Here is a 23927-nt window from a genome sequence, read left to right on the forward strand (position 1 = left end):
TTACGTCTTGGGTCAGCATGATAATGTCTCTGAGTGCGTCGCTCGGGGCTGCCGCCGACTTCCACGTGCGGAAAGCCGCAGTGATCCGTTGCTTGTCGCCTTTGCCGCCCGCGTCCATGGTTGTTATTAGCATATGTATGTAGGGTAGGAGCTGCTCATCTGTTACCATCTCTGGGACCCCCCTGCGGAGGTTTTTTCGACGGTGCCGTGCCTCTATTGCGGTCACTGTGCGTTTTAGCTGCTGCACCTGAGAGGTTAACTTGGCCAGGTGAGTATCTCTGGTTGCTTCACGCTGTTCCAGCGCTTGGATTCTGTGGTGTACCTCCTTCACTTCTGTCTGAATTTTCTTAAGGTCCACTCCCCAGAGTGTTCTCAGTTCCATCAGGAGCCTTTTAATGTCCCCTTTTGTGGAGGGTGTCTCGTCCTCTTCTGACTCTGACTGGCAGGACAGGGTGTCTGATCGGGGGGAGGGTATGGAGTCTTCCTCGTCCAGCGAGGACTCTGATGCCTTGTGTGTGCAGCGGGCCATGGGCGCCATCTTTGCGGCCTGCGTGTTCGCTGGCCTCTCAAAGGAGGTTCTGATGTCTGGCTGGCAGGGACTGGTAGGTCCGTGTGCCTTCTTATTTTTTCTCCCCATAGTCTCTGTTGAGGGGATAGTCGTGTCTTGGTCTGTGTCTCTGCGTTGTTCGTGGCTTATTATTGCTTCTTATCTTAGGCCTTAGCGGAGCTCAGGTAAGAGACGTCCGCTCTGTTTCGCTGTTGACCATGCACCCCCAGGCATATCTTCTTAAATGACTCAAAATAAGAAAGTGAAAAGAAAAAAAACTGTAAGTGACATCGATTACATGGAAGTTTGATATGCGTTCCACAGTGGAACGCACGCCATCAGCTGCCGCGAGTTTGCCGCGATTGAAACAGATATATAAGAAGAACTCGATGGACCATCACTACATATCCCTGAGGAAGTACAGAACAGGACGAAACGTGTAGGATTTTGTATTAACATTTTTTTGTTTTTTATTTCTGTTTATTTTTATTGCATCTGTGATCCTGGGATTTCTTCCTGTAATTTGTTGGAGACCTGGATACCACCTTTTGTGTGAGACATGCTGCCTGTCATTTAAAATTCTGCAATTGAATTTTGTATCAATAAATTTGTTACTTTCATACAATCTTTTTTTCTTTTCACTTTCTTATTTTGAGCCATTTAAGAAGATATACCTGTACGAAGAAGTCTGTTTCTTTGGAAGATCCTCTCCACCAGCGGATTTACCCCATTATTGAGGGAGATGCCTGAATTTTCCAACATCTAGTGAGGTCTCTTCCACCTCCCACCCTCCGCTTGTGCTGATTGCATTGCACTATATTCTCTTTTTTTTCTCTCCCAGATATACATTTCCATAGTGTACTCCACGATTAACCACAGTATTAATGCAATGGCTATTTAAAAAAAAAAAAAGTAAATATATATATTTTAATTTGTGATCTATTTATAATAAAAATAAGTTTGTCCCAGCTCTCCGCTCCCTTGACCATGTATTGTCTTGAGACTTTCCTAAACCAAATGACAAGAATGGTCCCCCTCCTTCACACCAATATGTATCTCTTAATTCTGCAGATACACATTTTTTATTATTGTTAAATGGCATGATAGCAATACCACTAATTAGTCATAACAAGCTCCAATAATGTGCCCTTTTAAAATTTTTGTGTAAATCCCTCTTTTTTTCTACAGCTGCTTAGATGTCTGTAATCCTCTTAAATGCACGGGTTTGAGTCCTATTTGTTCTCTTGACACTGATCACACTATCAAGCTAAATGATCCTATCAGTCTAAATTATCTTTGACTTAAACCCTGTCTTTTCCCCCTATTTTTTATTTAGAAGACGGTAACATCCGTATGTACATTACATGGGTTTTTTATTTTATTTATTTTTTTACATTCTTTATTTTTGCAGAACATAGTGAAGAATACACGCTGGTATTGACATTTCAGCAAGATAACAGTATACAATGTTACAAGATAGGAAATTGCAATTTTTAGAAACTACACCCTGTTCCAAATTATTATGCAAATGATATTTTTATCATTTACCTAAATAATTGATGTAAATAACAGTCAGCATAATTCTCATGTTATCAACTATTAATTCAAATTTTATTGAACAAACCTCCTAATGATAACAGTATTTTTTAAACATAAAAAACTTACAATGCACCGTTCCAAATTATTACGCACAGTAAGTTTCAAAACACTTTATAGGTTGTAAAGAACTGAAAATTGTCATTTGTTGTGTTTGCAGCATATTTACTGAAATCAAAAGCTATTTCAATCAAACTTATAACAACATTTTAACTTTTTAAACATTTTAACAAGTCGTGTTACATTTTAACATAGGACCCCTTATTTGATAGCAGCTTCACAAGTCTTGCATCCATTGAACTTGAGTTTTTAGACAGCTTCTGCTTGAATTTGTTTGCAAGATGTCAGATGCCTCCCAGAGCTGCTGTTTGGATGTAAACTGCCTCCCACCCTCATAGATCTTTTGCTTGAGGATGCTCCAAAGGTTCTCAATAGGATTGAGGTCACAGGAGTAAGGAGGCCACACCATGACTTTCTCTCCTTTTATCCCCATAGCAGCCATTGATGCAGAGGTATTCTTTAGAGCATGAGATGGTGCATTGTCATGCATGAAGATGATTTTATTACAGAGAGCATAGTTCTTCCTTCTGTACCAGGGAAGAAGGTAGTCAGTCAGAAACTCCACATTCTTTGCAGAGGTCATCTTTACACCTTCGAGGACCCTGAAGGGGCCGACCAGCTCTCTTCTCATGATTCCGGCCCAAAACATGACTCTGTTTGGAACAGGGTGGCCGTCCACCAACCATCCACTACTCCATCCATCTGGACCATCCAGGGTTGCACGGCACTCATCAGTGAACAGGATTGTTTGAAAAGTAGTCCATGTAATTTTCTGCCCAATGCAGCCGTTTCTGCTTGTGAGCATTGGTTAGTGGTGGCTGAATAGAAGGTTTATGCACAGTTGCAAGACTCTGGAGGACTCTACACCTTGATGTCTGTGGGACTCCAGAGGCACCAAAAGTGCGACATTAGTAAGAGAGTACACAAATTAGGCTATGTACACGTTATGTTGCTATAATGAGATACTAATGCCAGGTTGTAAAAGTGAATGAAATAAGATAGAGCCAACATGGTGTCAATAGAGAATCACTAGTATACCCCAACAGGAACAGTACTAGCATGGAGAAAAACAGTATAGTCGAGATATTGCTTTAAATACATGAGCGGGGTATTAAAACAATAAGAACGTCATAGGAAAGAGACTGCATAAAGTAGGCTATGGGCCCATTAAACCACACCTGTCTTGATCTATGTGTTATGCAGTATCATGTTATTATAGTAGTGTGAGATTCTACAGCCAGGTCATGAAGCTAAAATAAACAAAAACAATAAAAGTAAAAACAGGCTATAGTTAAACCAGCGGTTCCCAAACGGTGTGCCACGGCGACAACAAGCACACAGGGGTGCTTCGGAATGCTTCCCCGGTGCTATGATTATTGTACAGGGAAACCTTACTGCTGGACAGGGGCCTGGTAGGGTGCCACGGTTTTTAAAGACTGCGACGGGGCAACTGTAATGTCAGCCGGCTGGGAGGAAGTGACAACCTGTCACTTCTTCCCAGCATCATGCAGGGAGACTGCGCACGAGGGAGAGGAGGCAGCTGCAGCATGAGGGGAGAGGAGCACTGTGACGAACTGAACCTAGTTACGGACAGGGCCTTCTTTAATATTGATTGGACCTTGGGCAAAGCATTTGCTTGGGCCCCCTGGAACCTGTCTCCCCTCCCAGGTGTGTAATCATGTCCTCCACCCAAACAAAGTGGCAGACCTAAAGTAGAGATGTGAAAGATTTTTTTTTGGGCCTTCCTATCGCACGGGTGATTAAAAGGTAGATCCCCATCTGTTGTGCAACTCCAGCAATGCATTGACAGCTGGGGCTCTACCATTTACCCATGTTTGAAGGTTTGTATTTAGCACTAAGCTGTTTTTGTTTCTCTGAATGTAAACAGGTTTTTGTATGGAATATGTTTGTATGATATGTTGGCATACTTGAAAGCATGTATTTATGTGTAGTGTTGGTTTTTGAATGCAGGGGTGTGTTTACATATAAATTTGGTGTGCAACACTACGTACAAACACATGTCTGTGTTTGAGTTGCAGGGGCAGGGGTGTATTTGTATGTAGTGTTTGTGTATATATGTGCAGACATCTCAGCATTCACACACACACACATATATATATATATATATATATATACACACACATTGAAACACATCCAGACACACAGATATACACACTGGCACACATGTAGATACAAAGACACACACAGATATGCAGGAACACACAAAGACAGCATATACACACACACAGACTTCATACAGATATATAGAGACAGACAAACTGACAGACATACTTACACAGACAGACATAGTGGCACGCACACACACAGACAGACATTCTGACACACACACACCTATGCCCCTACATACTGACACAGACACACTGACACACACACAGAGACATACTTACACACACATATGCAAACGTTACACTTTGAAGCCCCCCTCCAGTTTCGTACCATCCTAGGGTCCAGTGTGGTGGTTGGGAGTTGGGGACTGGCTCTCTTTGCCAAGTCCCCCTCTTTGCTGCCTCGTAGATCATCATCTCTAAGGGAGGAAGTGACTCGCGGACGTCACTTCCTCCCAGGCTGCTGTTAAGCAGGGGGCCTGGTCATGCTGTTAAAGGGCCACAGCACCTGACCGGGCCCCTGCTGAAACGTGCTCACTGGGTGGCCCTAAGTCTATTGGACACCCGGTGAGCCCCCTTAAAGTATGGGCCCCGGAACAGCCGCAATACCAGCACCGCGGGCCAATGGGTGGGGGATTTTTTTTATGCAGTCTATGGGCAGCAGGGCCACAGGGCAGCTGCTTTGGGCCCCCCAGAAGTAACTGGGCCTGGGGCAACTGCCCCATGTGCCCCACGTTACAGACGGCCTGGTCACGGGTGCTTGGAGGGGGGTGCTGGCCAGCCTCTTGCCAAAAGACTACAGGCCCATATTTTATTCGCCCTGGTTTGGTATTTTCCATAGAACCGAACGCTAGCTCCCTGGCGGCCATTCGCATGAATCAAAACCATGAATAGACTTCAGGGGGACTTAGACGCGAATACCCTGGAACTATTTTCGTCATGAAGACTTTGCGGTTCCCAGTCGGTCCCCCAGCGGCACTTAGCCGCAATTCTATGAAACTGTTTTCGGCAAGAAGACTTGGCGGTTCACGGTCTGTCGCCAGCGGCACTTAACAGCGATTCTATGGAACCATTTTGGGCTTAGGAACATGAAGGCGGTCGGTAAAAGCTATGACTTCAAGGAAATTGTGATCAGGGTGATTTTTGGATATGTTGGTCACCCAGATCAGGGCTATCAGGGGATGTAACATTTGTGGGGATGTTATGTGTTTTGGGGTACTTTTGGGGCTTTATAAAAATGTGTTTTTTCTGCCTGGAGATAATGGAGTTAATACAGAATCTGACTCAATTATCTCCCAGGCAGAGGGGAGGGATTGTGTGCTGTGTGTGGGAGTGTCTTGCCTTATAACCTTATGGTTATTGGTCTGTGACGTTTTAAATCCGTCTACCATCAGGTCCATGTGGGCGTACCCCTTGCATAGGGATTGTCATATAACGCAAAGTGTGGCACCATTAAAATCAGTTCCTCTTCACCCTCAACATAGAGCCTCATCTCCTGCTAAACTTGGGTTCAGGGTAGGTGGAGGAAGGCGAGACCCCAATCAAGCTGCACGGTTTGTGGGGTCTACGTTGCTTATGGTGTCTGGTAGAGTGCTTGGAGTCCTCGGCGAGCACTAGGAGCATCGATTGACAGAAGCACCTGGTTGGGGTGCCAGGCGGTCTGTCACAAGCACGAAGAGCTCCAGCCCCCCCACTCTCACCAGCAGCAGGACTCTTAGCCATCCTCCTGGACACACAAGGTATGCTAACAGGAGGGTGGCAGGAGATATTAGCTAGACGTGCAATTAGTTTTGTTCCGAATGTCAATTCAGACAAACAGAGACTTCCGAATGTCCGAATAGCTGAATTGCTGAATTGCTGAAGTTCGGAAATTGTCGAAGTGGAAGAATGAAGAATGTTACACTTTATGCCAGTTTAAATAAAAAGTATACAAACATAGCCAGGATTCAGCTGTAAGCATTTGCAACACAACAATCAAGTAACACACATTCATATAAAATGTAAGTTGGATGGGGATGAGTAAGTAGATAGCTCCCTAATACCATGGCAATTAGGGAGTTATCTATCAAAAGGCTGAAAGACCTTAATTGGTCTTTCAGACAAATTTACTAATACTAAGTAAAAATTACTTAGTATAAGTAAATAATCTGCCCCTATTCGCTATACCGCGAGTAGGGGCATGTCTAATAAACAGTAGACTGCTCACTGTTAAACACCCCCCCCCCCAAAAAAAAACCTACCTATTGCCTCCCCCGGCTCCCACCCCTGAGCGGCAGGTGGGGGCCCTAAAGTAAAATAAGGGGTGGGACCTATTGTCGTCCTTCCCCCCGGCCCCCACCCCTGATCGTTGGGTTGGTGCCCTAAAGTACTTCAAAGGGGACACACACCTATTATCCTCCCCCTGACCGGCGAGTGGGGGGGCCCTAAAGTAAAATAAAAGGGGGGACTGGACACCTATTGCTCTGCAGGGAGGGGAAGGTTTATAAAGCCTTCACCCACCCTGCAGAGCTCAGTCTGCATGGAGCCCTCCATGGGTGAAGATGGATCATTTTTTTGCTTTTTTTTTTTTTAAGTTTGACAATTATTATGGATTTTTATTTGGCCTTTTTTTGGGGCTGGTTAACTCCAATAGACATAAAAGATGCCTACTATCAAATTCCAATCCACCAATACCCTCAAAGATTCCGGAGTTTCTGGATTTTGGGGCATGCCACATTTGGACTAAGTTTGGCACCAAGAACATTCTCAAAAATAATTATTACAGTCATTGCAGTTCTGAGGAAGAGAGGTATTTAAATTTTTCACTACTTGGACATTATCCTAGTAGTGGCACAAGACTATCACATAACTTTTCAACACACAGTAGAGGTTATTTGTACTCTGAAGACTTTTGATTGGTTGATAAACCAAGACAAGAGCTACCCAACTCCATCCAGAAATAAAACATTACTAGAAGAAAATAAATACTGTGACTTCCACAATCTCATGACCTACCGTATTACTTCTACAAATAACAAATCAAGCACGACAATACATGAGTGCATTGGGATCTCTCACATCGACAATATGTTTGGTCAGATGGGCACATTGGAAGATAAGATCTGTACAGATGAACTTCCTCATGCAGACCAACAAATCATCCATGAATTGGAATCAGTGGTTAGTAATTCCCCCAAATCTCAAATTACAATTGTGTATAAAGTCCAATCTAAATAAGGGGTTTCCTTAGAAGAACCATACTGGGAAGTGATAACAGATGCAAGTACATGGGGAACCACTACAGGAACCTCTTTGCACAAGGCTTATGGAAAAGTTAACTCAGTATTCTCCATTCCAACATTCTCAAAATGCATGCAGTATTCACGGTAATGATGTAATTCTCTATCCCCTTGAAGAGGAAGTGGTTGTTGATACAAACAGACAACAAGGTTAGTTGCTGCATGCTTCAATCACCAAGGAGGTCCAAAGAGCAAGCTGGTTACTTAATCGAATGCAACCAATTATGTAAGTGGCCATGACTTATCTGAAAGCAGTGTACCTTCCAGGAATACAGAATACCTTGGCAGATTTCCCAAGAATGAAGCATAGACCTTCTCATTTTGGGACATAGTGACTTGCTAATTAGTTATTTTTCTTTTCTCTATATGAGGTTCTGCTGCTAATGTGCCCACTATGTCCACTGTTACAATTACCTGTCATATCATCAGTATTTCATATTTTAAGGCAAATCACTTATGGTAGTTACTACACTTTTGTCCTAATTCACAAGTTAGGTTCAGCCCATAGCAGACATCACACCACAAACCCAACTGAAACCAACCTATTCACCACAATCAACTCACTCAGCACAGTATTTAGTATCTGTGCTGCCCTAGGCATGACGGAACTTGGGCACCCCCTAATTTACATTTGCCCCACCCCTTCCTGTCAATGCCACACCTCTTCCTGTTAAACAACTAACACACTTTGACTGACACACACTCTGATACACTAACATACACACACTGATTTGACATTCACTCACTCACTGACACACCCAATCACTGACATTCACTCACTCAATGACACACACACTGACAGCCAGACACGCAATTCCCCCAAACATTAATAAATAAAGATTACTTTTTCTATTTTAGTTTAAATCCACCCAGTCTCCCTACCTTTGGAAGAGCTGGGTGTTTTTTTTTTTTTTACCTGGGGTCCAGTGGGTCTTCTTGCAGGGAGGGAGGCAGGCATGCAGGCACTCGGGCGGCTAATTGTAATCCAGGCGCGCGGTGCTGGCGAGGGAGCACTGATTGGTGAGCCGTCTCTGCTCAGCTCCCTCGCGCGCCGCAGAGTGTTGCCAGGAGCCGGAATATGACGTCATATTCCGGCTCCTGGCATCACTCTGCGGCGCGCGAGGGAGCTGAGCAGAGACAGCTCACCAATCAGTGCTCCCTCGCCGGCACCTGGATTTTTAGTTAGCCGAATGCAGCCAGGCTGTCAAGGTATTTGCCTGGGCATTTGGGGGCGGCATTTTTTGCCACTCCCTGGAAAGTGCTGCCCAAGGCAAATGCCTTGTTTGCCTCACAGCAAATACGTCCCTGACTAAGCACACATGCAATCCAACAAACAGGCTTCAAACACATACATAGTACACGTTCCTGTCCCTTTTGTCATCTGGTATCCCACTTATGGAGACAGAGAAAAGTCACAAGCAAGTTAATCAATTTGTGATCGGGGATGCCAGGGGGACTCAGATGGGAACAGCTGACTCACTGAACGCATATTAACCCTGTGACAACTTACGGTACAGCTATACCGGAGGGAAGCTCGTGGACATACCACCAGGGAGGCTGGGAACTCCACGCTGGACAGTCTCCTCACACCGGGCGCCATATTGCCCCCTCCAGTGAAGTGACTCACAATTTATTTTTTCCTTCATTTATTTTTCTGTTAAGGATGTTTTAAATAGGCTAAACATGCCACTTCTCGATATTATGGGAACCCATGTACACTTAATATAATTTGTCTGTTTATGCATTCCTTTACCAGTATCGCATCAATAGCTAAGGCATACATCAGCCCTTGTATTATAGGATGGTCATTTCTTTTAACACTGCATTAGTTAGCCTATATACTTCATTACATGTATTGCATGATCAGCTACAGTTTATTATATTATTATAGGATGTTATTACCTCCGTTTTGTTTCATATATACAGAGCTCTTGCTTCAGACGCTCTGATAATTATTATAGCACTTAGTATTTTATTTTTATTTATTTTTTTAAGCATAAAGTTTGACACACATTAGCCCTATGCGGACTGGAACCATAATGTGACGCACATCATTTACCCCAGTGTAAATCTTAAACCTACATACTCAGGCTATATCTTACCACGCTTATCAGCGTCCTGTGCATGGGCCGCAGATTTACTTAAAATCACTGCACAACTGAGATACTGCGACATAATGCGCTGGGTTCCCTGATGTTGCAATGCGCAAGAGTTTAAAAAAGTTGTAATAACAAGGGTCATCTATACACCGTGAAGGCAGCAGGCTTACTTGAATGTTAACCCTTCATGCACATTAATTTCAGAACGTCGCGCCTTAATACCCATTACCTACAGCACATCCCTAAAATCTGTAGAGTCAAACTATATTATATATCTTATGCTGCATTAAATTAAATGCCTGCAACACGTTTACATGGTCGCATATATTGGCAATTGGAATCACATGATCATTAAGCCCCGCTACCATACACAGTATACGAGCCAAAAGGCCTGCCTATTACCAAGGTACTTGCTGGGCACATGCCGACACCAGATTACTTACAGGCTTCATTTGACACGGGTGAATTTATAGAGTTATAAGACTTGTAATTACAGAAGATTTAATGCCTGATGACAATAATTTGCCATACTGTCACGAAATAACAGGCCTCTGCGTAGGCAACTGTAAGTTCTCATCATTGTGGAACTGTGCCCGACTTATTTTGTGCTTGAAATAAAAATGATTTAAAACAAAAATGCCGGCCCAAATTTTTTCCCCATCGTGGCCCTGGTCACCATTGACTATTTTTGCAGTCACTGAAACATAGGTCTACTGCCCATATCAAAATCTGCTAAACATGGCATCCAGCAATTAGATTTAACAATGCACACACTCTAACGCACATATCAGGGAAGACGTCACACACTTTAATTTTATATTTTTTATTATTATTATTATTATACTTCAGCGGCTAAAGGGCACACTACAGCACATGTGCAACAATGTGGATTTCTAAACTTTTTTTTTTTTTTTTTTATTTCTGAAAAACAAGATTGGTCCTAAAAATATAGAAAGAAATAAATTTAAATTCACAGAAAAAAACTGTACATTTATCAAAAAGGTCACTATAACACAGTTTGGTTACACATATATAAAAATAATAGAGGAGAACGTGAGAGCCAGTGTATGTTATTTGAAAACTCATACCAACAACTTGCAAAGCTGCAAACAAATAAAATAAAATAAAAAAATAAAAAAAAGAGAAACAAAACGTGAGATGTAACATAATTTTGCACCAGAAAGCTGCTTTGCACAGAGTTTCAAAATCACTCTTACTCTCATTCAGTGTTGCCAAGACTAAAACCTGTGTTTCCATTTTTTTTTAAGGATAGATCAGGAGGATAAGTGGTATCACTGTACAAGGATACCTTCAATGGAAGTAAACTCAGAATGAACGTAAATACACCATTTTAAATAAACCCTCATCAAGCCCGCAAGGCTTTTAATACATGGTATTGAAATGCATAGAGGCCCCATTGTTATTCCAAAAAAATAGGTCACAAGGGGAAAATAGATGGCATAAAAAAAAAAAAAAAAAATACAATGAATAACATACATAAAAAAAAATAAATAAATAGGAATGCTAACAGTTAAAGTAAATAAAAGTAGCCCAGTCAATTTGGTGTCACAGATATCTAATGGAAACCTCTAAATTCCATCTCAACATCTAATCTCATGAAGGACTAAGCTCCCTGGTGGCCTATTTTATTCTACAAATTGGACTGCTGGTAAAAAAAAAAAAAAAACAAAAAAAAAAAAAAAAACATGCACACCATAAAAATTACTTATTTGCAAAGAAGATATTAAGGTTCTAGGCTCTGCCTGACATACTAACAAAACAATTTACACAAATTGAACCCATTGTTACCCTCCTATAAAATTAAAGAATGAAGAACTAAGAAATTACATATTTAGTCACCATACAGGCCTTAAATAATAAACATTTTTCCAGAGCGAACTGACTGAAAGTGATCTTACTTCTACCGTAAAACAAAAACAATATGGGCTCTATGAATACAGAACAAAACAATAAACCAAAAACAAAGTTACAGTGCTGTCATTTAGATAAAATATAAATATTTATGCATATTAAAAATCCTACAGTCTATTAATCAAAGAAAAAAAAATGAGGTTTCAGGATACAAAAATAGATTTCTACAGGCTTGCGGGCATGTTTTCCACAACACATCCCATACCCAGTTCTGCCTCCATCATTTACATGGACACCTGCTCACTGCCATGACCTCAATGAAGAAGTTCTTAATCCCGGCACAGATTAACGAGGAGTATGTTTCATGATGGCAGGTTTTTTTTTTTTTAATGGCAGCCATTCTTGGTCTAGTGAAATTTACATTAGCATGACAAGGCTTGTACCCTACTGGAATGAGTTGCGTGGGGAGTGGGTAGGACATGGTTTATTGCTATTCAAGTCAGCATGCGGAGTCCGCAGCTGCACATCTAATATTGCTTTGTGTAATATCTGAACTGTCTGTCCCCTACCCCCCGAAAAAAAAAAAAGCAACACATTAGACTCATATAAACAATTTATGATATAAAAACTACTACTATCTCCAACTTCATTTCAAATCAACTAATTTACCGAGGGACAACATGGGTATCGACTGCACAAGTAGAGGCACACATGCTACAACTAGGTATCTATTTTCCATTCCTTGGCTTTCAGTGAGACCATAGTCCATAAAGTTGCATGCTTGCAACATCGGTAGAGATGGTTATTGGCCTCAGACATGGATTTACTGGACAATGGCCACATTTAGAGCACATTCAAAGAATGATGTCAAAGTTTGAAAAAGAGTCTGCTGCAGCTCTTTGTGAAAAGTGTTTGCGTCTACATTATTGCTTCTCAATCCAGCCCTCAAGGATCACCACTGATTAAGATTTTTTATAGATGACCCCCACTGGAACACAGCACTGCTATTGAGAAATGATGCATTAATTGTTATTTACAGCTCTAGTAGACTGCCACCCCTACAGCTGTCAGAATCTGTGCCAGGCAGAACTGGGCAGATACCAGGTGTGTTGGTTCTGCAGTTTTGATAAAATAAGAATTATATAAAAAAAAAAAAAGACGTATTAGGGAATTGGGCAAGGGAATGAAAGATTACTTCAACCCTTTGAGGTGTAGAAAGAGGATCTAATAACTGCTTTGGAACACTGCATACACCACTTTTGTAGTCAAAGATTCAACTGGTTCTAGCTTTCAGAACCCCCCACCCCACCCCAAAAAAACATTTTGTGTCTTTTAAAGGAAAAATTTGTTTTTGACCTTATGTTGCATGACCCCATATTACAAGAGATGGAAGATTGTGTGCTAGAATCGGTAACAGTCTTTCCATGAAAACATACATGGTTGTGTAGCCCTTCCTCACATCAGTATTTAGTGCATTATAATCATATAATATGGGGTTCCACCATTTTCAAGCCAGGGATAAAGAAATAGCACTGCTATATCACAGATTGGTCCCTTAGTAGAGATGTCCATTAACAAAAAATGGAGGTCTGTAGAACTGGAGTGAATTAAGGGATGAAAAAGCAAAGAAGCCCATTCCTATAAAGACAGTCAAACTTGTGAACCTCTCTGAAAACAAGCAGCAAGGACATGATATTAAATACCAAAAGCCTACACAGTCGAGACAACTTCAAATAAATATAAAATGTACATATAACACAGGAGACTATAAATTCCCTGCCACTCCATATAGAGTTAAGGAAGAAAAGACTGGCAGTGATTACCCCTGGGATATTTGTAGTGCTAAAAGCCTGAAGGCCAAAAGGCACAATACCATGTACTCGATGGCATCTCTTGGCCAAAAGGGAGTTGGGAATAAAATTATATTGAAGATATCAGGTGAATAAGGGTATAGGAAGGAGGTAGTGCCAGAGAAACTTGGGGGAAATGAAAGTCCTACAATGAACAGTAATAACCAGTGGAAGCAGCTTGAAGAGAGGCTTGTGGACAAGTTCAGCCCAGGGTACGCTTGACTTTTGTTAACCCTTTCAGGGCTGCCACCCAGCATACTGGCCATACAACTACAATTGTGTTTTTTTTTTGTTTTTTTTTAAATGCTATGCAGAAGTTGCATTTTCTATGCCCCCATCTCAAGAAAAGATCAGTAAAACCCCAAACACACACATTAACGATACGCTATTGCTATTAAATATTACTCTGCCAATATAAATAAAGACAGTGGGTAAGGAGTGAGTGACTTCTGTACGTACATGTAAAACATTTAGAAGTCATGTGAGACATTTGCGTATATTCATTTTGTGACTTCATGTGCCCATGTGTATAGTAAGTATGTAGATCTGTACATAATAGCATTGGCCATATCAGGTTTTTACTCCATGACATGTGCAGGAATGCAAAGCATGTACACATGAGTCAATTACGATTAACAGATACCGGAGGTTGCTAGACTGTGCACTGAAGTGCTGGTGCAATTGTCTACTAAATTGCATGTATGAAATAATGTTCCGGAATTGGTGGAGGGTATGGTTTGGTGTACGAAGTAGAGTAGAAAACACTGCATTTGCAGATTAATTTCCCTAACAAAAATAAGGATAGGAGGGTACAAATAGCAGGGTTATCTGCAAGATTTTCTCTCGATCACTGTATCAGACATATGGAAGTGTTGGGGACCTGAAACTAATCCAGATCAATATTGATAATTCTGTTCTGGAGGAAATGTCCTGTATTTGTGTTTATTAACATCTGAGTTGCCATGTAGCTGCCCTCAATGTGAAAAGCAGCACCTTAAAAAGCTCACACCCAAGGGAGCTGAACCCGTTTTCATTGTCGGAGAGATAGTCAAATATAGCTGTTCGTTTACAGATCAACAGATTCCAGTCTCACTCATAGTGCAACTTGGTTGCGCCCCTGAATGAACTCCTCCCAGCGGCTATCGTAAAACTTCTTTAGGGCCAGGCCAGCCCTGCCCACTTCAGATTCATCCTCATTAAATAGTTGGCAGTTACTGAACACTAGCTCTGCATCCTCTGCAAATTCTTCACAGCTGGAGTACCTGGGGGTTAGACAGGAGATGGATTAGAACTAAGAATGAATTCACGTTATCAAGCATGTGAAAAGTGTAAGAGGGTAAATGTCAGAAGTAGTGTGATCTTAAAATTAGTTTAGGGACGTACGATTTTCAAAATTAAAAGCTATATTTCCCAATCACACCATCAAAGCATTGACTTACTTCTGATAATGCACGCACCATACAGGAAAAATGACCGGAAACACGTTTGGGTATACTCTTTTGAACAAGGGTCTGACAAACCTCCCAGAACTCTCTTGTCCTTCCTATTATCCATAGTAGCTTATGGCTTTACTCCCTTGTTGGAGCTTGTTGTATTTATTTGGAAATAATGTCATGCTGAGTAGGCGGCCCCTCCCCTCCCCCCGGGATGAGGGCTCTACTGCCAATAACTGGATCTTAATCAGACAAATAGAACCCAGGTTTGATTATATATTTTGTCTATTTTCTGAGATCTAGAAGACCTTTTATACGGACGTCCTAGCCTACACATGATGGAAGACAACAGGGAGAAAATATGACAATATAGTGGCTTCCATTCAACATTTTTGGTGGGGTTATTACTGGAGGAGTTTCTCGTCACAGGATTTTAGCTTGTGATTATTCAAGATTTATTGTATTACTATGGTGTTCTTTTGGATATCTGTCTCCCAGACATAGTATTGTAGGAGTTATCCAGGATATGCAAATTACTGAATGTCTGGGCAGACATAGTGGAGGGTTCCCATAAATTAAACAGTTGGGCTTCCTATTTAGGGATTTTGCTCTTTGAGAACATGACATTTGTCATCTATGCAGCTCAGTAACGTATATTGCGCATTTCACTTATTTATAAGTCACTGGTGCTATGGTTTAATTGGAAAAACGTTCCTATACAAAAATGTTCTTTCCATGATTAAAGCCACGGCGACATTAAATGCTCCCCCTTCTTCTATGAGAGATGTGAAGCTTGTTATACAAACAGCCTGATGGGGTGTGGAGCGGACTATTCATACTAATTTCACAGTTTTGCTTACTGTCCTTTTTGCTGTAAGGGGAGGAGCTAACGCATAAGTCAGTGACGCCATGGCTTACATTAGAAAAATAAAATTACAGTAAGTACGGAAACAAAGTTCTAGTATAGGTGTGTATACATACACACAAAAAGCTAAGACTACCTCACATTTATTTGAATTGCACAAAGAATTTACAATAAGACTACCAAAGAAAATCCCAATGTTTACTATTTTAACTTTAAAACTCAAATGGCCATTGACCATGAGAGATCACAAATGGTAAAATGTATACACAAAATAAATTAGTCCTTCTAGTGTAACCGCTATGGAAACACACACACACACACACACACACACATCCCCCAAAAACTTACTTGCCATACAGCAGTTTGTGCCTCATTGTAGAGAAGTCCATGGGGTTTTTTATTATTTTCCTATAGCCAGGCACAATCCGTGGGTTCACAGGTTCTAGAAATGGCCATGCATCCTCATGGGACTCCAATTCCATAAGGATGATCCTGGAGACCCAAAGAAAAGATTGTTATCCAAAGAACTGCATTGTGTTAACTCTGCATAACCCATAGTGCAGAAGAATCGTACACTGTAGCCAGCAAGTGTACAGGAACACCAATACCCTAAACATTAGGTATTTGTAGAAAGCAATTGGAAGCCTTATCACCTGCAAGAAGATGCTGCAAAAGGTTTGTTTAGAGATGGTGAGTTTAAAATTATAGGTAGAGCATGTTAAAAAAAAAAAAGGGGGGGGGGGGGGGGGCATTGTCACTCTGCAGGTTTTGCTTTTAGGTTTACCCTTTTTTTGTTCCTCTATTTCTCGGTGTTTAGATTTTTATCCCCTTAAGGACCGGACTTTTTTTGCGATGTTGTACATTTGCGACCAGGCATCTTTTTACACTTTTGTGGTGTTTGTGTTTAGCTGTAATTTTCCGCTCTCTCATTTACGGTTCCCATACAAATTATATATTGTTTTTTTCAGGACAAAAGGGGCTTTCTTTACATACCATTATTTATATAATCTCATGTAATTTAATTTAAAAAAAAATGAAAAAATATGATGAAAAATTGAAAAAAATATGATGAAAAATTGAAAAAAATACATGTTTTTTTACTTTTATGTGAAAAATCTTTTACTCATCTACAAAAGCGAATGAAAAAAACTGCTAAATAGATTCAAAATGTTGTCCTGAGTTTAAAAATACCCAGTGTTTACATGCTTTTTGCTATTTTTTTGGCATGTTATAGGGCTATAAGTACAAGTAGGATATTGCGGTTTCAAAACATACATTTTTAAAATGTATCAATAGTGACATTGTAACACTATTATCTGTCATAAATCGCTGAATAACACCCCACATGTACATATTTTTGTTAAAGTAGACAACCCAGGGTATTCAATATGAGGTATGTCCAGACTTTAATAGCCACTTAGTCGCAAACACTGGCCAAAGTTAGCGTTCATATTTGTTTGTGTGTGAAAAAAGTACAAAACTAAATTGAACGCTAATTTTGGCCAGTGTTTGTGACTAAGTGGTTACTAAAAAAGACTGGACATACACCATTTGCAATACATTGGGTTGTCTTCTTTTGCAAATGGTATACCATCATGGGGGTAATTCTCATTCCTCGGCTACCATACACGCTCTCAAACGCAACGTAACCAACCTGGCCATTTAAATGTAAAAATATTTGACCCATATATTTGACCCTGTAACTTTCAAAAACGCTATAAAACCTGCACATGGGGGGTACTGTTATACTCAGGAGACTTTGCTGAACACAAATATTAGTGTTTCAAAACTGGAAAATGTATCACAACAATTATATCATCAGTAAAAGTGCTGTTTGTGTGAAAAATTAAAAAAAAAGTCACTTTCACTGACAATATCGCTGTGATATGATTTACTGTTTTGAATCACTAATATTTGTGTTCAGCGAAGTCTCCCGAGTAAAACAGTACCCCCCCATGTACAGGTTTTAGGGTGTCGTAGAACGTTACAGGGTAAAATACAGTGCTAACAAATTAAATTATCTGGACTTTCGACCTGGGTTGGCAGGCAGGTCCCTTAAATTGCAATCAATAAAATTACTTAATTATGTAAAAATATTACATAAATACACACGTAGAATTTAAATATATATGCTTATTTATATATTTGAAGTCTACGTGTATATTTATATAATTATTTATGTAATTTTGTATGTGGACATATGTATAGTTCGTATTCTTTTTATTTATTTATATATACAATTTCATTCTAAGTGTATTTTGATATAAATATATATATTAATATCAAAATACAGTTAGAATAAAATTTCATAGATATATTTTTTTATTTTTACATTTTTTAATGTAATTTACTTATTATTTGTATTTTATAATCTATATATAGTTATTATATATATATATATATATATATATATATATATATATATACACACATGTGTACACATTATAAGTGTATTTTTATATTAATATATGTACATATTAATATAAAAATACACTTAGCATGACGTTATATATATGATATATAGACGTATATTATATAGGTATAATATAGGTCTATATATCATATATATATATACATATATATATATATATATATATATATATACACACACACACATATATATATATATAATTATTATTATTTTTTTTTTATTAACTTTAACTTACATTTTTTTTTCTGATTTTACACTAGCAGGGGGACTGCCTGTCAGCACAGACAGTCCCCCTGCAGGCAGACACATGGACACCTATTGTGACCATGTGGTCGCCCTGTTGGGCGATCACATGGCCACAGGGGTCCTAATCCGCCATGGGGAGACTCTCTGGGCTGCAGGCAGTCTCCACCACACCGGGACCAACGCCGATCGCCGCCGGGGTAACAACGGCGATCGGGTAAGTACATTGCACCGTTAGGACGGTTCTTAAGGGGTTAAACTAGTCCTTGTTTTTTATTTACATATAAATATGAACATGTACAGACTACTTTTTTCTCATTTATTCATAATTCATCAAAAGAATCACATAGAAGAACAAATTTAACATTGGCATGAGTGTTTGCACATTTTGTAGATTTAACATTAACAAGCGTATTAAATACAGGCTTTACACAACTGACAGGTTACTGCTTTGGACTTTAGGATGTTTTTTTGTTGCGAGAGTATAACGTAGTTATAAATCAATGCTTTTTTCTTTTTTGTGCTCGCTTAGACTAGCTGAAACATACATGACTGCATGTAAGGCTAGGCGATATTCACAAACATTTAACATTAGACATTTAGCAAGATGGTTAACAAACAAGCATGCAGGTGACCACTAGAGCTGGGTAAACCCAAGTTGTATTACACGATTCTGCGTGAGGTGGGTGAAGAGGACCGTTAGCGAAGGGAGAGTATGGCCATGGTGTACTTTAGAGTGCATTGGGTCTTAGGCGGTAAGCAATGCATTTGGAGCTGCTGTCCCTTATATAGCCCATGTTCTGTGGGCGTCTCTATGCCTGCAAGTCTTACTCGATCCCCTTAGACACTTATCTGTTAACACAGCAGGTCTGCGCCCTCTAAGTGTTGTGGGGACCCTCTGGTCATTTCAGAAGTCGCATACACTCCTCTGTCCTCGGTAGGTCTTCATTGCCAGGCTTGTTCAGCACTTCGCTGTTTGGGTATGTTCACTAAGGCAGGATTCCGCTGTGGGTCGGCACCTACTGCACCCTGCCCGCGCTTGTCGGGTAGAGGGTCTCTCACTCTCCCAGACAGAGGAGTTGTGAGTCGGTGTTTCTGATACCCTGCTTTGGGGCCTTCCATCAGAAGGGACGGCGTAACTGCTGCTTGCTCTGTGGCGCGGGAAAAGATGGCGCTGTGCCGTAAACCGCCATTTTGCAAGGTAGGCCTCGGATGTTCTGTGCGTCTCAGTTGCCTTACTTCACAAGCCCTCATCAGTGGAGACCAGGATGACCCCCCCCCCCGGTCCAAAGGGGGGGGAGGGGGGGAACGGGACTGGCTAGCGACTCAAACAGTCCGGATGTGGTAGCCGGGTAGGGAGACCTGGCAGCGGCCATCCACCTCGCTCCCCTCCCGGGTAGGCCGCAGCCCTCGAAGCTTCACATTCCCCCTGGGGGTTCAAAACTCCCGATCTCGGGGTCTGCTGCCTCTCCCACAGCCTTGGGTAGTTTGTGGGCTCTTTTTCTTTTGTGCAAAGTCTGCTTTTTGTTGCTTAAGAGGCCAGATTTCTCTGGAGCCTCTCCTGCATGCGACCTCTCTCTCTCTTCTCCTCCTCCCCACTCCCCCCCATCCCCCATAAAGTAGTGTGTGTGTGTGTGTGTTGAGTTTTCCTTTAACCCCTTAGTGACCAGACCATTTTTTCAATTTTCTTACCATTAAGGACCAGGGCTGTTTTTACATTTCTGCGGTGTTTGTGTTTAGCTGTAATTTTCCTCTAACTCATTTACATTACCCACACATATTATATCCAGTTTTTCTCGCTATTAAATGGTCTTTCTAAAGATACCATTATTTTCATCATATCATATAATTTACAATAAAAAATGTAAACACACCTTTTCTAACTTTGACCCCTTAAATCTTATGCATCTACAACCGCCAAAAGACACCCGTGCTAAATAGTTTCAAAATGTTGTCCTGAGTTTAGAAATACTCAGTGTTACAATGTTCTTAGCTTTCTTTTTGCAAGTTACAGGGCAATAAGTAGCACTTTGCTATTTCCAAACCAATTTATTTCAAAATTAACAAAAGTTACATTGTAACACTGATATCTGTCAGGAATCTCTGAATAACCCTTTCACATGTATATATATTTTTTTAAAAAGAAGACAACCTAAGGTATTTTGAAAAATTGCATATATTTGAAAAATTGACAAGGTATTGTATATGGAGTGTTTTGATGCCTTTGATGTAACAGTTTTAGCTCAAAGAAATTGGAGAAAATGTGTGGTGGTAATTTTAAATTTTCATTTTTACACACACATTTGTGTGTGATTTAGAGGAGCCTGTTGTTGGTTATTGCAAGAAAACACTCCAGGTTGTTTTCTGCAAGGCCTCCTGAGTACACTCATGTATAGGTTGAACTTGATCATAAAAGTAGTCTGGCACAGTAAAAGTAAAAAAATAAAATAAAAAACAAACAAACGTATAAACGGACCAGTGTGTGATATCGCTTGAAGCAGTCCCCAATGCAGAGTCTAGCATATCCAGGGCAATCAGGACAGTAAAAGACTGTTTCAAGAGAAGGCAGAGAAAGGACACAGACTCTGCATCTTTTTTGAGGATTCTGCTTTGCCGCAGTAGGGGGGGGGGGGGAGAATTGGGGGCTTTTAAAAATAAAATGTGTAGCCCCAACTCTGCTCTCTCCCATCACCGCCAGGGGAGCAGGTGCATCTTGGTACAAAATCCACAAAATGATCTGGAGGTTTGCTTTTTTGGAACAAACAAAATAGCGTTGTGGGTTGCTATCTGCATTAAGTAAATTGCAACCTTTTTGCACCAGACCGTTGTCTTCAATGTAAAAAGGTAGGGCTGCAGCAGCTGATCTGCCAGATCAACCCCACCTATATGCCGGTTATAGGCCTTGATGCACACTGGCTATCTTGTGCTCTCAGCTCTGCCACGTACAGAGACCTCCACAGTCCTCTCAGTGTGGTAAGAAGGTACACATCCTTCTTGTCTCTGTACTTAACTGCCAACAGCTACTCTTGGCGCAGAGCTGAGGTCTGCCCCCTCCCCCTGGGTGCGTTCAAATTGTTCTGGAAAACCTGCGCGGTTCTTTCTGATTGTACCGCAAGCTACTGTATCAAAACAATACAGTAGCTTGAACAAAGGGACGCTTGTATAAAAAAATAAAAATTGTCTATGTACAAGTTGTTGATCAAGGGGAATATCAGGTCCCAGACAATATTGCCACTGGTTCCCATATGTTCTGGACAACCTGGAGGGTCAAGGTGGCTAGCCTTTCCCTCGTACACCCAAGAAGGCCTGAGTATACCCAGTCTCGCTCTCACAGAGCTTATACATCTTTACACCATACCTGTAGCGATTGGAAGGCATATACTGCTGAAAATCCCAGCCTTCCCTTATACTTCATCAGGGATTCATCCAGGCATATATTCCTTCCAGGTGTATAAGCCTCTGCACACCTGGCAGTGAAGTGGGTAATCAGGGGGTGGATTTTATACAGCCTGTCAAACTGGGTATGCTCCATAGGGGGACACAGGCTGTTATCGCTGAAGTGAATAAAATGTAGAATCATTTCCTTCGTGACATACACTGGGAGTAAATGGGGGTAGAGCAGATGGGGCTACTGCTCCAGCAGTAAGCGCTACTGTGCAAGAGCCAGTGATTTATAGTGATCACTGGCAAGATAGGGGTTAATGGCTCTGAATGGCTTTTACAAATCCCTACCTAAAACGCTCTACCTAAACACAGATCTCTCTCTTACTAAAACACAAGTGAACGACAGGGATGCCCACTCTCCCCCATTTTATTTGCCCTTTCCCTGGAACCACTACTTCAAGTCCTACGAAACCACGATGGCATACAGGGAATTCGCATTCGGGACGACACATATAAGATCGCGGCGTATGCAGATGACGTCCTTTTAACAATCGTAGATCCACTGAACTCCCTACCACCTTTAACTGCGGAATTACAGAAATACGCACATATCTCAGGCTACAAACTTAACCTAGGAAAAACCGAGGCACTCCCGATCCAAGTGGATCAACTAAATCTCCAAACTCTCCAAACAAGACACCCGTTCACGTACCAGACTGAAGCTATTAAATATCTGGGTATCACTCTCCCAGCGGACCTGACACAAACATACAGATTAAATTACACACCTCTACTTGCAACAGCTACACAAGACCTAGAAAAATGGAAAGACATGTCAATTTCATGGATAGGCCGAACGACCTCGATAAAAATGAACCTCCTTCCGAGGTTCCTATACCTTTTCCAAACCCTACCAATCCCGATAATGGCCTCCGACTTTAAAAAACTACAGACCAAAATAGATAAGTTTATATGGGCTGGGAAAAGAGCACGTATTGCCCGACGAACACTATACATACCAAACAGACGGGGTGGTCTGGGACTTCCCAACTTCACCCAATACTTCCACGCAGCACAAATAACGCAAACAATACAACTCCACGCTGACCCCGGCATGAAAAGATGGGTAGACCTAGAGCACGACATCTTCGGAGCAGACTTCCCCTCCCTCTTCATCTGGCTCCCAAAAGACGCCAGGCCACCAACTTCTACCATCTCCCCGGCACTCCTCACCACGATCAAAATTTGGGACAAACTCATGAACAAACACAATCTCATTTCCCACCCCTCCCCGCTAATGCCCATCCTACGGAATACCAAATTCACACCAGGAATGTCCCCAAAAGATTTCACCCGCTACGAAGACAACGATCTGACCCGTATCTACCACTTCTATAAAAATCAAAGCATTATACCCTTCGCGGAACTTCCCCAACAGACCCCGTTCACGACCCGCGACTTCTTTCGGTACCTACAGATCCGTAGCTATGTAGATAACCCAACCCTACAGAAAGCATGCACAACCCCCCTCACACAGATAGAAAGAGCATGCAGGAAACACCCACTCTGCAGGGGCCAAATATCAATAATATACACCCTACTGAGCGCAAACTCACGGGACGGATCTATGCCCTACGTAGCCGCCTGGGAGAGAGACCTAGGCCCCATAGAGGACCAAGGCGACTGGGCAGACATCTGGGAAGCCACGGCAACAGTATCGATATGTGTCAACCACAAAGAGCAAGCCTATAAGACCCTCCTCAGATGGTACATTACTCCACTACGCCTGAAACAAATGAAACAATCAGATAACGATCTCTGCTGGAAGGGGTGCGGGCACAGAGGAACATATACACATATGTGGTGGGAGTGCCCCCGGGTAACCACACTTTGGCGACACATAGCTCAACTAGCGACACAGGCACTACACACCACAATCCCACTTGACCCCTGGCTGTGGCTCCTATCCAGACCCCTCAAAAACACCCCAAGGGCACAAAACAAACTCCTAGCCAAATTAGCGCTAGCTACCAGGCGAGCAATCGCAGAGAAATGGGGAAGCCCAGACACCCCGTCAATCAACACTATAAAACAGAAAATTAACGAAGCCATGCAAATGGATAAACTGACAGCCATGTTACAT

At 41.4% G+C, this 23927-nt stretch overlaps 1 protein-coding gene across 3 annotated transcripts in view; it reads right to left on the minus strand.

The window, feature by feature from the left end:
• Window positions 1-12921: 12921 nt before the first annotated feature.
• BAZ2A (bromodomain adjacent to zinc finger domain 2A) overlaps window positions 12922-23927 on the minus strand; it is a 74176-nt gene continuing 63170 nt past the window's right edge. For all 3 annotated transcript variants that reach the window (XM_063427027.1, XM_063427013.1, XM_063427020.1), the window contains 2 exons: window positions 16075-16218; window positions 12922-14690 (listed from right to left, as the gene is read on the minus strand). In XM_063427027.1, coding sequence (XP_063283097.1) covers window positions 14522-14690; window positions 16075-16218 — 313 coding nt within the window. In that variant the 3' untranslated portion in view covers window positions 12922-14521. The remainder of the gene's footprint in view (window positions 14691-16074; window positions 16219-23927) is intronic.

The sequence above is a fragment of the Pelobates fuscus genome, chromosome 1 (genome assembly GCF_036172605.1).
Source record: "Pelobates fuscus isolate aPelFus1 chromosome 1, aPelFus1.pri, whole genome shotgun sequence".
NCBI classification, from domain to species: Eukaryota; Metazoa; Chordata; class Amphibia; order Anura; family Pelobatidae; genus Pelobates; species Pelobates fuscus.